Source organism: Monodelphis domestica, chromosome 2, assembly GCF_027887165.1.
Source record: "Monodelphis domestica isolate mMonDom1 chromosome 2, mMonDom1.pri, whole genome shotgun sequence".
Classification (NCBI taxonomy): Eukaryota; Metazoa; Chordata; class Mammalia; order Didelphimorphia; family Didelphidae; genus Monodelphis; species Monodelphis domestica.
The window spans coordinates 526,646,176-526,661,463 of NC_077228.1; the positions used below are offsets into that span (position 1 = coordinate 526,646,176).

Here is a 15,288-nt window from a genome sequence, read left to right on the forward strand (position 1 = left end):
CAACAACCCCAGAAAGCTGGCATAATTGTTACCTCATTTTACAGATGGGAAAATGGAACTCTGGGAGAAGTTATTTGCCCCAAGCCACTCCAATAGAAAGGGTCTGAGGCAGAATTCGAACCTAGCTCCTCATGACTCCATGTCTAATGCTAGCTATTATGCCACTCTGTTTCAATTTAATGTTGGAATAAGACAAAAGAAGAAGCTTTAGAGGCAGTCCAGTGGCTTGGAAATGGGAATGTCCTGGGTTCAAATTTGGTCTAGCTATGTGACTTAACCCCAATTGCCTAGTCCTTAGCACTCTTCTACCTTGGAACAAGATAATTCTTATTCAATACTAAGAAAGAAAGGGATTTTTTTTAAAAAGTGGGTCTAAACGCACTCTGGCCTTTACAGAAATGGTCCCCAATGCAAAGAAACAAGAATATAAAATGGTAGAAATACAGAAGAGTAGCCCTTAGTAATGCTTCATCTACAAAGGAGGTGGTACTGACCAAGGTCCTGGGTTATTCACCAGGAGCCACACACTGGACTGCACAGCCCAGCCATATCCAGTCTCCTTTGTGGAATAGATTGTCAAGAACACAATCATTGTCTATAATAGAGCCACGAGACACAGGCGTGAGCGTCCAAGCCTTGTCCAACCTCCTGGAGATGAGAACTGGGGTCAGGACATGCTTCTGTGTCTGTCAGCCAACACCAATGAGTTGTTTGTATCTTTAACCTTTTCTGGCGTGAGTTAATGCCTGTGGAGAGCTTTGCAGACCTGCAAATATCAGCTATTATTGACGATAAACAAATTTGCATTTTAGAGGATGCCTTTCTTTGGTTTCCAGATCATTTCAGAGAGAACCAAGCCCAGGATGCACGAGTTCCAATCTGAGGTGTTCATGATCATTGGAGGCTGCACAAAAGATGAGAAATTTGTGGCCGAGGTGACCTGCCTGGACCCGCTGAGGCGCAGCCGCCTGGAAGTAGCCAAGCTCCCGATTACGGAGCAGGAACTCGAGAGTGAGAATAAAAAGTGGGTGGAGTTTGCCTGTGTGACCTTAAAAAATGAAGTCTATATATCAGGTAGGGTGGCACCCCATTATTATCATATAGTGATAATTAATAATAATGGCATTTATCGGTCGCTTCAAGGCTTACAAAGCATTATACATAGTGTTCTCTCATTCAGTCCGCACAATGCCTGTGAAAGGCAGGTGCTATATATTTTCATCATTTTACAGTTGAGGAAACTGAGGCTGAAAGGGATTAAGTGACTACCCAGGATCATACAGCTGCAATCACAGCTCAGACACAGGCTGGATTTGAACTCAGGTCTTCCTGATTCTAGACGTAGCACTCTTGCCCACTGTACCCTTGAGCGGTATACCTCAAGACCATGAATCAGGTCAAGAAGCTGGAATGGAATTGATTATCCCAGTCCACTTACCACTGGTGCAGAAGTTCCTTCCAACCCTAACACCATGGGTGATATTTTTCTGAATATGCACCAAAGAGAAACCAAGACCACCAGGAACCAGACTTTGGAGAGATCCCTTAGAGTTGGGGGAGAAGGGGAAAATCCAGGGGTACCTCTGCTAGGCAAGGGGATCTTAACTTGGGATCAGGTTTCCTTGGGCAGATTTAGGGGATCCATGAGCTCGAATGGGAAAAAATAGTATCCCTATTTTCACTAACTTTTGGTTTCCTTTGTAATATGCATTTAAAGATGTGATTTTGAGGGGGCAGCTGGGTAGCTCAGTGGATTGAGAGCCAGGCCTAGAGACGGGAGGTTCTGGGTTCAAATTTGGCCTCAGACACTTCCTAGATGTGGGCAAGTCACTTGACCCCCATTGCCTAAACCTGACCACTCTTCTGCCTTGGAACCAATATACAGTATTGATTCCAAGATGGAAGGTGAGGGTCTGGAAAAAAAAAAAAAAGATGTGATTTTGAGAAGGGGGTCAAAACATTCACCATATTGACTGCTCGAGGGCTCCAGGGCACAAAAGAGGTGCTAGGCTATAAACCACTCCATTCGACATCATACATTGCTGTCTTAACTATTCATGGCTGAGAAATTTGGTTCAAATCAATATCAATTAATTGCCTATCCTATGGGAGGCATTTGGGATATCAAAACAAATGGAACAGTTCTTGCCCTACTCTGGATCTTACATTCTATTGCTATAAGTCATGTCTGTTGAAGAAGGAGAGGAGGTAATATGGTACAGTTAATCAGTGAGCCAGTCAATAATAATTTAAGTTCTTACTATGTGCCAAGTACAATGCAAAGGATATTGCTCTGGGTCAAAGATTCTGAATTCAAATCTTACCTTCAATGTTTACTCCCTTGTGACTTCAAACAAGGCATTTCATATTCTTAATCCTCAGTTTTCTCATTGGTAAAATGGGGACAGGAGATTCACACTAGGTCTCTTCTCCAAGGCCTTTCTGGCTCCAGATGGATAATTCTATGAGATCCAGTACCTTAGAAGCGGCATTGTGTATGTGTGATACTGTTTTAAAATCTTACTCCAAAGTTTTCATTGATCAGACATAGAGCTTCAAAGCTTTCTGACCCAACAACTCATCCATTATTTCTGCTATAGGTGGTAAAGAAACACAACAGGATGTCTGGAAATATAATTCTTCTATCAACAAGTGGATCCAAATTGAGTATTTAAATATTGGCCGATGGAGACACAAGATGGCAGTTCTGGGTGGCAAAGTCTACGTCATTGGAGGTTTCGATGGGCTACAGAGAATTAATAATGTGGAAACATATGACCCTTTCCATAACTGCTGGTCAGAGGTAGAGTCTAGATATTTTTTCTGGGGCATTTAAAAAATTCTAAACCTTAAAAAATATTCCTTTTGGTTAATCTCCACCTCTGGCATTCTCATTTGGGGTTTTCTTCATCTCTCCCTCTGTCTCCTTAGGAGGTAGAGAGCAGGATTTCTAAGTAGATCAGAACTGACAGGAATCAGTGAGCCAGAGCTGAAGATTCCATTACCAGGGAGACCAGGACACTGAGGAGACGAAGTAGGGAACTGCTTTCTGGCAGGAAGGTTGTAAACAGGAATTGGTCAATGAAGAGATAAAAGGAAGCAGCTGTTGAGGGAAGGGGCTTTTGCCTCTGGGATCTCTAGGGAACAGGAGGTCTGGCTGGCTGGCAGTTGGCTAGTGACAGTTGGGCTGCCATAGAAAACTGATTGAAGGAGTGAGTGAGTGGTGGCTGTCTGTTATTGAAGGGAGTTAGGTAGTTAGTGAATGAATTTATAGATAGAGTAGAGTAGAGTAGGCCTGTGTGCCAGGCAGAAGAACCTGTCCTGAGAAGACAGTTAGAGATCGTTTTAGGAAATTTTAGGTAGTTATTAGGAATTTTAGGTATATCGGGTATAAATTTAATAATCTCTCTTTCCTCTTTTCTACCTGTACTTCTTTTTCAGATTAAACAAAGTTTCTGTTAAACTGCTCTCCTCATTTTGTTGAACTCCTTAATTTAGCTTATACTTGCTTGTTGTTAGAGGGTCAGAGATGTGGTCAGTCTGTTACCTTTTATCCTCTTCCCCTTGGGATGCTGTGATAGCAAAATATTTTAGAGGCTAACAGGGAGAAAACAACTTAAGGAAGAGGACAGAAGGTCTCTTCCAGGGCAATCATGGGCAGGTCTGCAAGGCTCTCTCCCATCCTCCATTTTCTTTTGCTTGTCACCTAGTGTTTTTGCCCTTAGATGTGGCATTAGTGTGGTCTAATGATTAGAGGGCTAGGCTCTGAGCCAGGAGGACCTGGGGGTCAAATCTGTCTTCAAAAACTTATTAGCTGCATGACCATAGGCAAGTCATTTATTTATTTTTAAACCCTTACTTTCCATCTTAGAATCAATACTGTTAAGGGTAAAATTAGGGTTGTTGACTGAATTTATTATTTTAGTGGTCAACAGGGTTTTAAAAATTCAATCCCAATAAAATACTCAAATCAGTTTGGGATTTTTATGATGGTTTAATTACAATAGAAGGAAGAAATTAAGAAGAAGAGAGAGAGGAAAGGATATGAGATTTCTCCGGCCTAGTCTAAGCCAAGGGAAGTTCAGAGGCCTCAGCCAAGGGGCCTTCTCAAAAGATTAAATCTACCTCTGCTTCAAGATCTCCTCTTAGATGAGGGGCTTCCTTAGAGGATTGTGCTTTTTCAGGAGGTCAAGGAAAGGAGGAATCAGCAGCCTTACCACTCACCAAGGTTGCTCAGGGAAGACACCTCACCTAAACCACACTATAGAACCCAAACCTGCAAGCATGCCAAAATGCCCAGAGCTCCCAACATCGCCAAGCGAGCTCCCAACATCACCGAGCGAGCTTCCAATGCCACTGAGAGAGCCCGACCTCTCAGAGAGAGAGAGAGAGAGAGAGAGAGAGAGAGAGAGAGAGAGAGAGAGAGAGAAAAAGTGATGCAAAATAAATAGGCAGTTCTTTACATTACTTCCTGAATCTCACATGTACCAATGGTAGCTTAAGCTTGGCTTAGGACAGCCCAGGGGGTTTGTCAGTTGTTTCTGATTTGTCACTTGCTAGCACATGTCAGTCATAGGCCATCCTCACAGTTAATCCTTAAGTGGGGGTGTATACATTCCTGGTTGCTAGACTTCTAAAGAATAAGGGTGGAGTAAATCTAAAATTCACAATACTGTTTTAGTTGCAAGGCAGAAGAATTAAAAGGGCTAGGCAATAGGCGTTATAAAAATTTAAATGAATATACAATAATTTCAAATATTATATCTTATAAGATTTGTTAATAATCACCAGAAATGACAAAATAAAAAGGTAACAAAATAAAACCACATGCCCATGGCTAATCTACCTGTTCAAACAGCCCACTCCCCAAAGCCACAATCCAGGAAGCCAAGAGGGCTATTCACCAAAGACCACCCTATTTATTCTCCTATCTACATCAGCACAGAATGACATGAAGTCCATAGGCTCCTGGGAAATGTAGTTCATAGGCACAAGATTTCCAATTATACAGGGTTAAGTGTCTAGTCATACAGTTAGCAAGTATCTGAAACTATATTTGAACCCAGGACCTCCCATCTCTAGACCTGGCTCTCAAATCACTGAGCCACCTTGCTGTCCCCTATGCAAGTCATTTAATCTCTCTAGGCCTTACTTTCCTTATCTGTACAATCATCTTTTATTTACTCTTTAACAGTAAATCACTTATATAACCTAGGGTCATAGGTGCAAAGCTAGAAGGGACCTCAGGGGCCATCTAGTTCAGCTTCTCTCATTTTACCTAGTAGGAAGCTGAGGCCCAAGAGGGTTTAGGTGACTATTCCAAATAAAGACTGAGTTGGAATTTGACCCTAAGTCCTCTGACTGAAGTCCAATGTCATTTCCTCTATCCCATTCTGTGAAATCCCATCCAAGATTTAATGGAGATCCCTGTATGAACCAGAGAATATAGGAAGGGACCTCAGAGGCTGTATATTCCATAACAAGTCAAGATGAGAGACTGAGATCTAGGGAGGTTAAGTCATTTGTTCAAGGTCACTCAGGGGTAGGCATCAGAAGTAGGATTTGCCTTGATCATGTAAGAGGATGTTTGGACTGAAAAGGCATTGCCTGAATTGTTGAGTTGGGTGGGGAAGACAACTGACATTGTTGTTGATATTGTGGTATGCCTATGAGTCCTTATTTGTGGTTATGGTGAAGAAAAAAAAAGTCTTGGGTTTCTACTCCCAGAAGTCTGTGCAGAGTCAGTGACTCAGGGTGAGGTTGGGTAATTATCCTGAAGTGAGAACAAGGAAAAAAGTGTTGTTTCATGTATTAAATAGATAATCTTGGAGATATTCTAGTTGTAATAACTGGGATACTATGACTTGACTAGGAGATGCTAGGGGAAATCTCAGGGTGCCTAGTTGTAATGGTGAGATACTACTACTAGGGGAAACCTCAAGGTGCCTAGTTGTAATGGAGATAGAGATACTTCTGAGAGATAGAGAGATACTACTAGAGGGGATAGTCTGGGGTTGCCTAATGATCACTACTGATGGCTAATTGATTAATACTTTTCCATCCCTCCACCCTTCACCTCCCAGGTTTCTATCCATTCCCTCCTGCCTCCCTTTCCCTCCCCCCTGTTAGTCAGCCACCTTTCTATGTAACCCAAAGGTAAACTGTGAGGTTTAAAGAAGATACTCTTATTCTCTTTCTCAAGTAAGGAGGTTTATTGGGGAAGATAGGACAGGATAGAAGATGAGATAAGAGGGATAGGGTTGTCCCACGTCTATAAGGAGGGTTAGGAGGATTTTTGATCAACCACCAACATCAGCCTCATCAAAGCTTCAGCCTAGATCAGAAAAAAAGTCAGTCTCTCCCTTGGTCAGAAACCAAGGAAGTCTCCCCCTTGGTCGGAAGCCAAGGCAGTCTCTCCAGGTCATCTCCTGGCCAGGATCCAACTGACTTTCCTGGGAACATTCTATTTGAAATGTTCACCTTGATTGACAGATGATGCCCCTAGCTTTCTGTCTTGCATGCATGAAATTCTCTCTTCTTTCATGCCTTTTCCACACTCAATGGGATTGAGGGAATGTCTGTCAATTCATCTAGTAGTAGGCCCACTAAGAACATCACTTCAGAACTAGATAAGATGGTCCAGATGGCATCTAAAGTCCCCTCCAGATCTAGATTTATGACCCTATGACTTCTCTGGGGGTTCAGTTTCCCCCTCTGCAAATGATGGAGTTAGTCCAGATGGCATTTGAAGTCCCTTCCAGATCTAGATTTAAGACCCTATATCTCTCTGGGTCTCAGTTCTCTACTCTATAAGATGACTTCCCTTTGAATGTTTGGTAGAATGAGGACTCCTAAGCTCCTAGAGGCTGGTAGATGTACTTGAAGAGATAAAGGCTCTGGAAAAAGGACAGATATCTCAGCTTTTGAGCTTCTTTGGTCTTCCTCTGATTCATAAGTTCATAGATCTAGAATTAAAAACATCAAAGGCCATCTAGCCCTACCTCCTCATTTAACAGATGGTAAAATTGAGGCCAAGAGGGGTTAAGTAACTTGTCCCAAAGTGCAAAGGTAGTAAATGGTGGAATTGGGATTTGAACTCAGGTCCCTTGGGTCGAAATCCAGCCATCTCTCCACTACTTCACTTCCTCTCTAATGGATTGGAGTGAAAGAGTAGGGGTTGTGGGGAGCAGGGAACTAGACTGACAGTTCTGTCTTCTTTGAGACTAATATGATCTTGCTTCCTCTCTTGGGATTCAGGCAGCACCTCTCCTCATCCATGTGAGCTCCTTTGCTGCTGCCAGCCATAAGAAGAAGCTCTATGTGATTGGGGGAGGACCGAATGGAAAACTGGCAACAGACAAGACTCAGTGTTATGATGCTTCAGCCAACAAGTGGTGTCTAAAGTCATCCATGCCAGTTGAGGCTAAATGTATCAATGCTGTCAGCTTCCGGGACCACATTTATGTTGTGGGTAAGTGGGTTGTGACATCTGGGATGTCTGAAGCTGGAGGGAATTATCTTGTCCAGGCTCCATCATTCTGAGGACCAAAGTGAAGTGCCTTGTTCAAGGTCACATAAGTAGCAAGCATTAGAGAGGCAGGATTGGAACCCAGGTCCTCTGATTCCAGAGTCCATGCTTTTATTATATCATACTGACCACAAAAAGTCATAGATCTGGAGCTGGAGAAGACTTGAAGGGCCATCGAGCCTGGACCACTTATTTTATTTGGCCAACTCTATAAATGTATGTGTTTTTGATTAGTTAGTTAAAATAGTTCCTATCTGTACAGCATACTATGATTTATAAATGTATTAACACATTATAACAACCAAATGAGGTGTTCTCAGATTTACCTGTCTTGCCCCAACTTCTCTGCTGACTTCCAATCTCCCATCTCCAACTGCCTTTCATTCATACCAAACTGACATTCCAGTAAGTATCTCAAATTCAGTTAATGTGAATTTAAGTATATATATGTATATATATATATATATATATATTTCCTCAATAATTTTTAACCTTTTTAAAAGTTGAGCCAAATCTCCCCTTCCCTCTTTCCCTCCCTACCTGACTCCTTGGGACACCAAGCAATTTTATATAGATGGTACATGTGCAATAATATAAAACATGTTTCCCATATTAGCCATTTTGTGAAAGAGAACTTGAACAAAAGAAAAGAGAGAAGAAAGTGAAATATAGTATGTTTCTGTTTGTATTCTGACTTTCTCTGGAGGTGGATGGCATTTTCCATCACAAGTCCTTGGGGACTGTCTTAAATCACTAAATTGCTAAGAATAACAAAGTCATTCACAATTATTCATCATACAATATTGTTGTTACTGTATACAATGTTCTGCTTCTGTTCACTTCATTTTGCATCAGTTCATGTAAGTCTTTTCAGGTTTTTCTGGAATTATGTTGTTTATTATCTCTAATAGTACAATAGCATTCCATCACCAATAGGTACCACAACTTGTTCAGTCATTCCCCATTTGGTGGACATTCCCTCAATTTCCAATTCTTTGCCACAAAAACTGCTGCTATAAATATTTCTGTAGGTCCTTTTCCTTTTTTTTTTTAATCTCTTTGGGATACAGACCTAGAAGTAGATCAAAGGGTAGATGCAATTTTAAAGTCCTTTGGGAATAGTTCCAAATTGTCCTCCAGGATGGTTGGATGGATTCACAACTCCACCAATGATGAATTAGTGTCCTAATGGGAATTAAACTTTTTTGGTTTTCTTTTTGTTTGTAGTGCAATTTTAGATGAACTGAAAGCTTGTTTTCTGTTGATATTGACCTCACTTGACCAAAACTTGTCCCATGGAATGGGAAATTTTATTTAAAACCTTTAAAATTCCTTAGATAAGAAGCCAGAGAAAGAACCTTAGCTGACCCTGACCCCTTAGGGACATGAATATCTTTCTTCTCAATTAGCTCATTTATGAATCTTCTAAATGTAGCTTAATTTTCGGTCTGACTTAGTTTGTCTGTAGAATTTGATGAAGTTCATTTCCTTAGGGGATGTATAAGATGATGGCTCTGTTTACCTGTGTTCAACTTTAATGACTTTAATTGAAGGAGGTGTAGGATTATCTTTAATTGTTATGATCCAAGAGGAGCCTATGAGATTGCTATATTCAAATGAATTCTCCCTCTCTCAGTCTGATGTAATAGTGTCTATAAGAAGTCTTATTAGAGTCCTAATAAATAAAACAAACATATTTATTAATAATGATCAATAATCAATAAATCAAATACAAAATAATAAATAAAAAGAAATGATAAATAATAAATAAAATAAATAAAAAGTCCTCAGGTTTTCTCAGAGGTGAGAATCTATGCTAGAGCTTAACAATTTAAGCCTTGGTTTTTACCTCTCTGATTTTTGTTGTGATAAAACACAGAATGCTTTATCTTCTCCATACCCCATACTGACCTCCTTGACTTCCTTTCAGTTCTAACTAAAATCCTACCTTCTACAGGAAATCTTTCCCAACCCCTCTTAATTCTAGTGTCTTCCCACTGTTAATTATTTCCTCCGTATTCTGTCTGTAACTTGCTCTGTATATATTTTTAGATTGCAATCATCTTGAGGGCAGGGACTGTCTTGTGCCTCTTTTTGTATTCCTGGCACTTTGCATAATTCCTGGCACATAGTGAGTGCTTAATGAGTGATTGCCGATTGATTGATTAAAGTAGATAGTATAAGTAGTCATAGAGCTATTTTATAGATGAAAAAAACTGAGGTTCAGAAGGATGATTTGCCTTTCTTCTTCCCCTGTGACAGAGAAAAGAACATGGATATAGCAATGAGAGGACTTTGGTTCAAAGCCCCCTCTGATGGTAACTACCTGTATTACCTTGGGAAAATCACTTAAGTTCTCTGAGCTTCAGTTTTCCCATCAGTAGAATGAAGGGATTAGACTTCTGAGGGTCTTTCCAGCTATAGACCTAGGAATGTCACAACTAATAAATCTTGAAATCAAGACTTCTTTTCCAAAGTCCAGATACTTAAAAAATAAATATTTTTTTTATAAATGTCCATTGTTTTCTGCACTGTTGCTCTCTTTCTTATTATCCATACCACTCCTCCATGCATAAAACAGTGAAGCAAAGGTGACCAACACAATGATTTTACCTAATAGCATATGTTGCATTCTATAATCCAAGATTCCCATCTCTCTATTGAGAAGAGGGAAGTCTAGTTATCATCTACCATCTAGGACTTTGGATCTGAGAGTAGCTGCCAAGACTCTCTTCCATTTAATAGGTGCATATCTTGGACCAGGTGCTATGGACAATTAAAAGAAAATTCAAGGCATGGTCCCCAACCAAGGAGAGTAGATGATCTAGGTGTAGAACACACACACACACACACACACACACACACACACACACAACTTGGAGAGAAGTCTAAAGTGACATATCAACAGAATAGATAGGTTGTTAGTTTGTAAGCTCTGAGATAGCAGGGACCAAGGGTTATCTTTTCAGGGGGGCAGGGCACATACTGAGAATGGATACATATAAATGGTTATTAAATGAACGAATGAGCCCCAGATCTAGAGGTAGATGAACTGGGTTTGAATCCTGTATCTTCTACTTGTGTGACTTTGTGCATACAAATACCAAACTAGGTTTTAGTTTCCTCACATAGAAAAGGAGAAAATTGGACTAATTGGTCTCTAAGGTACTTTCCAACTCTAAAATTCCTTTGAGCTCAATCTAACTTCCTGCCTTGTGCATAAATATTATTTGTCTGATGTCCTAGACAAATGATTCATAAAGTTCTTCCATTCCATTCCCTTTTGTTCTGCTCCCTTCCCCCTACCTTTCCTTTTTCCTTCCCTCCCTCTCTCCCTCCCTCCATCCCTCTATCCCTCTATTCGTTTGTTTGTTCATTAGTTCTTTCTTTACGCTTAGGTGCCACTTCCCCCCAGAGAAACCTTTCCCAATCTATTCTCCTGTCTGGTCACTCTCACCTTTCTCAAAATTTCTTATGTTTACTTCTTTGTATATATGTCACACACATGTATATATGTACATATACACAAATACACACAAACACATATATTCATGGATTCACACATGTATGGCGTGTATGTATTATTGATATAATCTCCCCCAACTAGAACATGAGCCTCTTGTGAACTTGGACTGTCTGTTTTCTACGTACTATCTAGCACATTGCTTGGCACATAGTAAATACCAATCATTGCACCACCAATCCCACCCTCACTCCTAAAATATAAACTCTTGGAGGGCAGAGACTAGTTTCCCAATTTGTCCTTCTGCCTCTAGAGCCCAATCCACAATAGGGGGCTTAATCCTGGATTTTTATTGAATTACACTTTGTTGAATTGATGTGGATACAATGGCCAGCCTGACCAGAACAGCTTGGTGGATGGATCCAGCACTGCAGATGCCAACCAGCATTTCTGATTTTTTGTTTTTGTTTTTTGCAGGTGGGGCCATGAAAGCTTTGTATTCCTATAGCCCTCTGGAGGACAGCTGGTGCCTGGTGACCCAGTTCAGCCAGGAGAGGGCAAGCTGTGGGATTTCCCCTTGTAACAACAGACTGTACATCACTGGGGGGCGTGATGAAAAGAATGAAGTCATTGCCACAGTGCTGTGTTGGGACACAGAAACTCAGAAACTGACAGAGGAGTGTGTTCTTCCCCGGGGAGTGTCCCATCATGGCAGTGTGACCATCAGGAAGTCATACACCCACATTAGGCGGATTGTCCCTGGGGCAGTCTCTGTGTGACCGTGGGGAGGGGTGTGCAAACAAAACATTTCATATTTATATGGTATTCTAAGGTTTACAAAACCCTTGTCTCACCACTGCCCTGGGAGACAGTCCATGCAAGTACCCTTACCCACAATTTATAGATATAAAATGAGATGCAAAGTCATCTGGGATGCCGTGGCCAGTGCCAGAGCTGGAATTTGAACCCAGGTGTCCTGAGTCTCAGCTCAGTGCCCTACAGAAATGGGATGGCTGTCCACTACACATCCCACCTTCTCTAGGGGCAGGCTTGGCCCAGGCCATCTTTTCCTTGGAAACAATGCCGTTTGGTCTACATCATTGGAACCCTCCAGGATGCCATCACGAGCCAATCCCTTCAAAGTCATTGGTGTCTTTGGTTAGTAAATACTTCGGCTCAGTTTTAGGGAAAAAAAGGAAGTTTCAAGGAAGAACAGCTTCATTCCAAGACTTTCAAACACACTCAGGACGTTGAGTTCTCCCATCTCCATTTGGGAAATTCCATGCCAAAAATGCTATTTCGTTCATGTGTGTGTGTGTGTGTGTGTGTGTGTGTGTGTGTGTGTGTGTGTGTGTGTGTGTGTATTTTTACTAGATCAGTGTGTGGGCTTTTGTTTTGCAAGTGTGATTTAACTTTATTTATAGAACTTGGTGCTGGCTTAGGGTGCCCCCGTGATGTCACATTTGTTAGTGGTATACATTCTTAGCTGTCAAGGGAACTTGAAGAGTTCCGTGTGTGTTGCTTAAATTACCCCAATTGCAAGAGAACAATCTGACTTCTTTTCTGTTGGGCTTTTGGGACCTGTCCAACGTCTTACTCGTGAAGGGAAAAGAGTTAAGGTTTTATTTCTGTTTTGAAAACAAACACAGTAGTTGGTGATGGAGTTGGTCTCTAGGCACCAAGGCAGGCAAAGCTTACCGAGATACACTACCTGGTCTTTTTCATCTTGGCAGTGGTTGGGGAAAAGGTTTGGGAGCTCCCTATCTGCCAGGAAAGGGCAAAAATACACCTGGTGTTTTCTTCCCACTCGAAAAGCCATCTTTCTCATCTCCACTCTGGGCTAACTTTGCCATGTCTGCTCCAGAATGGCCAGTTCTTTGTCATTTGCTGTACGGTGCTGTGGCATGACATTAATTAAAGAAGCATTAAATATTCTGTGCTAGGCACTGTACTAACTTTGGGACATAAAGACCAAAATGAAAACAGTTCTTGCCCTCAAGGAGTTTCCATTCCATTGGATAGGGAGGAGGGAGGGAAACAAGTCATTTTGAGAAGGGCAGGGGAGATGTTAACAGCTACGAGTGGAAAAGGGCAGAAAGTGACATGTTTGGAATGGAAGGAATGGAAGGAACTAAAGATTCCAAGATGTGGATGTGAAATCATAGCATCATAGCTTTAAGATTTAGAATTGGAAGGAACCTTAGGAATCTCCCCATTTTACAGATGAGCAAACTTTAAAAGAAAGGCAGTATAAGAGGATAGAACAATGAACTTGGAGTCTTGTGTTCCAATTATGACCGAGATAATGATTCTGGACTCTGTTTCCGTTTTCTCATTTGAAAGATGGAGGTGGAAATGGAGGCTTGATGGCCTTGAGGATTATAGGTTTAAGGCTATGATCCTATGAACTGAGTCACAGAAAAAGCAAGGCATTTGTCAAGATTATATAAAAGGCAGAGGCAGGATTTGAACTCCGATCTTTTGGCTCCAGACCAGCATTCTTTCCACCATACCAAGCTGTCTCTCAACCAGACCCTTCTAGGCATGTGAATCAGTCAGGTTGAAGCACCAAGATCCCATGAGTAAGAGACAGTCAGTGTCCGACTAGTTAAACATCATCCTGACCACGATCTTGACCACTATTTCCCTTTAGACCTTAATGAAGACATCTCAGGAACCCAAATTCCAGAGCCTTGGGAATTCCAGTCAAATGCTCTTAGCCGTCATCCTGGGAAGACATAACTTGGTAACTCCTACTAAAGACCCCCAAAAGAAAGTTCCTTCCACCAAAGGCTGTTCAAATGGTTCAATGTGATTTTTTTTTTTATCAGTGAAAATGCCATGTAAAAAAGAAACAGAACCATCTGCTTTGCTGCTCCATCTAAGGATCATGGGACCATTACACTTCCCTAGGTGTTGTCTTCCCCCTTAGAATGTGAGCTGTTCCAGAGCAGAGATTGTCTTCCTTTTCTACCTGTGCCTCCAGTATTTAGCTCAGTGCTTTGCATGTAGGAAGCACTTAATAAATGCCTCATTCATTCATTCTAGGCACCGAGAACAGCCTTGGCCAAGGCATGGAAGCAGGATAAATCTTCAATTTCAACTTCTGTTGCAACCCTGAGAAAATTCACTTTTAGAGAACTTGATAAACTTGATAAACTCGTTCACTTTTGGCAGCTGCCTATACAAATCATGGCAGCCTTGATTGTCCTGTTTGGGGATGAACAGGCCACTCTAATCAAGACCTGAAATCTTTTTCTTGGGGAAAATGCCTTTTAATCCACATCATTGAATCCCTGACTATATATCATCATGGATCAGCACCTTCCAAGTCTGTGCTGTTTACCAAATGTCTCCGTTCAGTTTTTCAAGCATTACTCTAGAGAGTTTCAAAGAACTCTGATTGTCCCAAGACTTTTCATCACATTTAGGAAACAACTTGGTTCAGAAAATTTGGGTCATTAAAGAAATTTTATTATATTTTATTTTATTCTCCCTCTTTTTCCAGGCGTGGCCACTACATCAGACACTGTATTGTTCCTTTTGCCAAGTGAAACTTCATCTTATTTATAGAACTCGCTGGAATGAAGGGAGCACTACTAGGTTTTGACTTTGATGCTTAACCATATGCTCTGTATTTGTGTTCCTCTCAGTTATGATAGAGCTAGAAAAAGGAAAGGAAAAATAAATTAATAAAGAACAAAATTTATTCGGTTAATACTTGGGGTGTGAAGAATGATTTCTTTGCTTAATGAAGACTCTCAAACTGGGCGATTCACATTTTTGTAAATATTCATCCATTTCACCCAGATTGTCAGATTTTTTGTCATATAATCAGGCAAAATGACTTTAAGGATGGCTTTAACTTCCTCTTCGTTGCAGGTGAATTTGCCCTTCCCATTTCTGACACTGGGAATTTGATTTTCTTCTTAAGGAACTCTCTGCCTTAGGAACAGGCATTAAAAGACTGACAGTCTGGATCTCTGCCATGAACAGAGAAATGTGGGAAGTGTATACACTTGTGGACAATTGACAGGCCTCACTTATGAACACTACTGATTTTTACAATTAATTATTTTTAAAACCCTTATCACCTTCCGCCTTAGAATCAATATTGTATATTGTTTCCAAGGCAGAAGAGGGGTAAGGGCTAGGCAATGGGCGCTAAGGGACTTGCCCAAGGTCAGCTGGAAAGTGTCTCAGGCCAGATTTGAACCTAGGACCTCCCATCTCTAGGCCTGGCTCTCAATCCACTGAGCTACCCAGCTGCCCCTATACTTAATTTTTAATCAACATC

At 41.1% G+C, this 15,288-nt stretch overlaps 1 protein-coding gene across 1 annotated transcript in view; it reads left to right on the plus strand.

Moving 5' to 3' along the window:
• Positions 1 to 14,706, plus strand: part of KLHL6 (kelch like family member 6) — a 42,894-nt gene extending 28,188 nt beyond the window's left edge. Inside the window, exons 4-7 of the mRNA XM_056819844.1 lie at positions 837 to 1,074; positions 2,601 to 2,803; positions 7,258 to 7,471; positions 11,469 to 14,706. Of these exons, the coding sequence (XP_056675822.1) occupies positions 837 to 1,074; positions 2,601 to 2,803; positions 7,258 to 7,471; positions 11,469 to 11,770 (957 nt within the window). The 3' untranslated portion in view covers positions 11,771 to 14,706. The remainder of the gene's footprint in view (positions 1 to 836; positions 1,075 to 2,600; positions 2,804 to 7,257; positions 7,472 to 11,468) is intronic.
• The last annotated feature ends 582 nt before the right edge of the window (positions 14,707 to 15,288 follow it).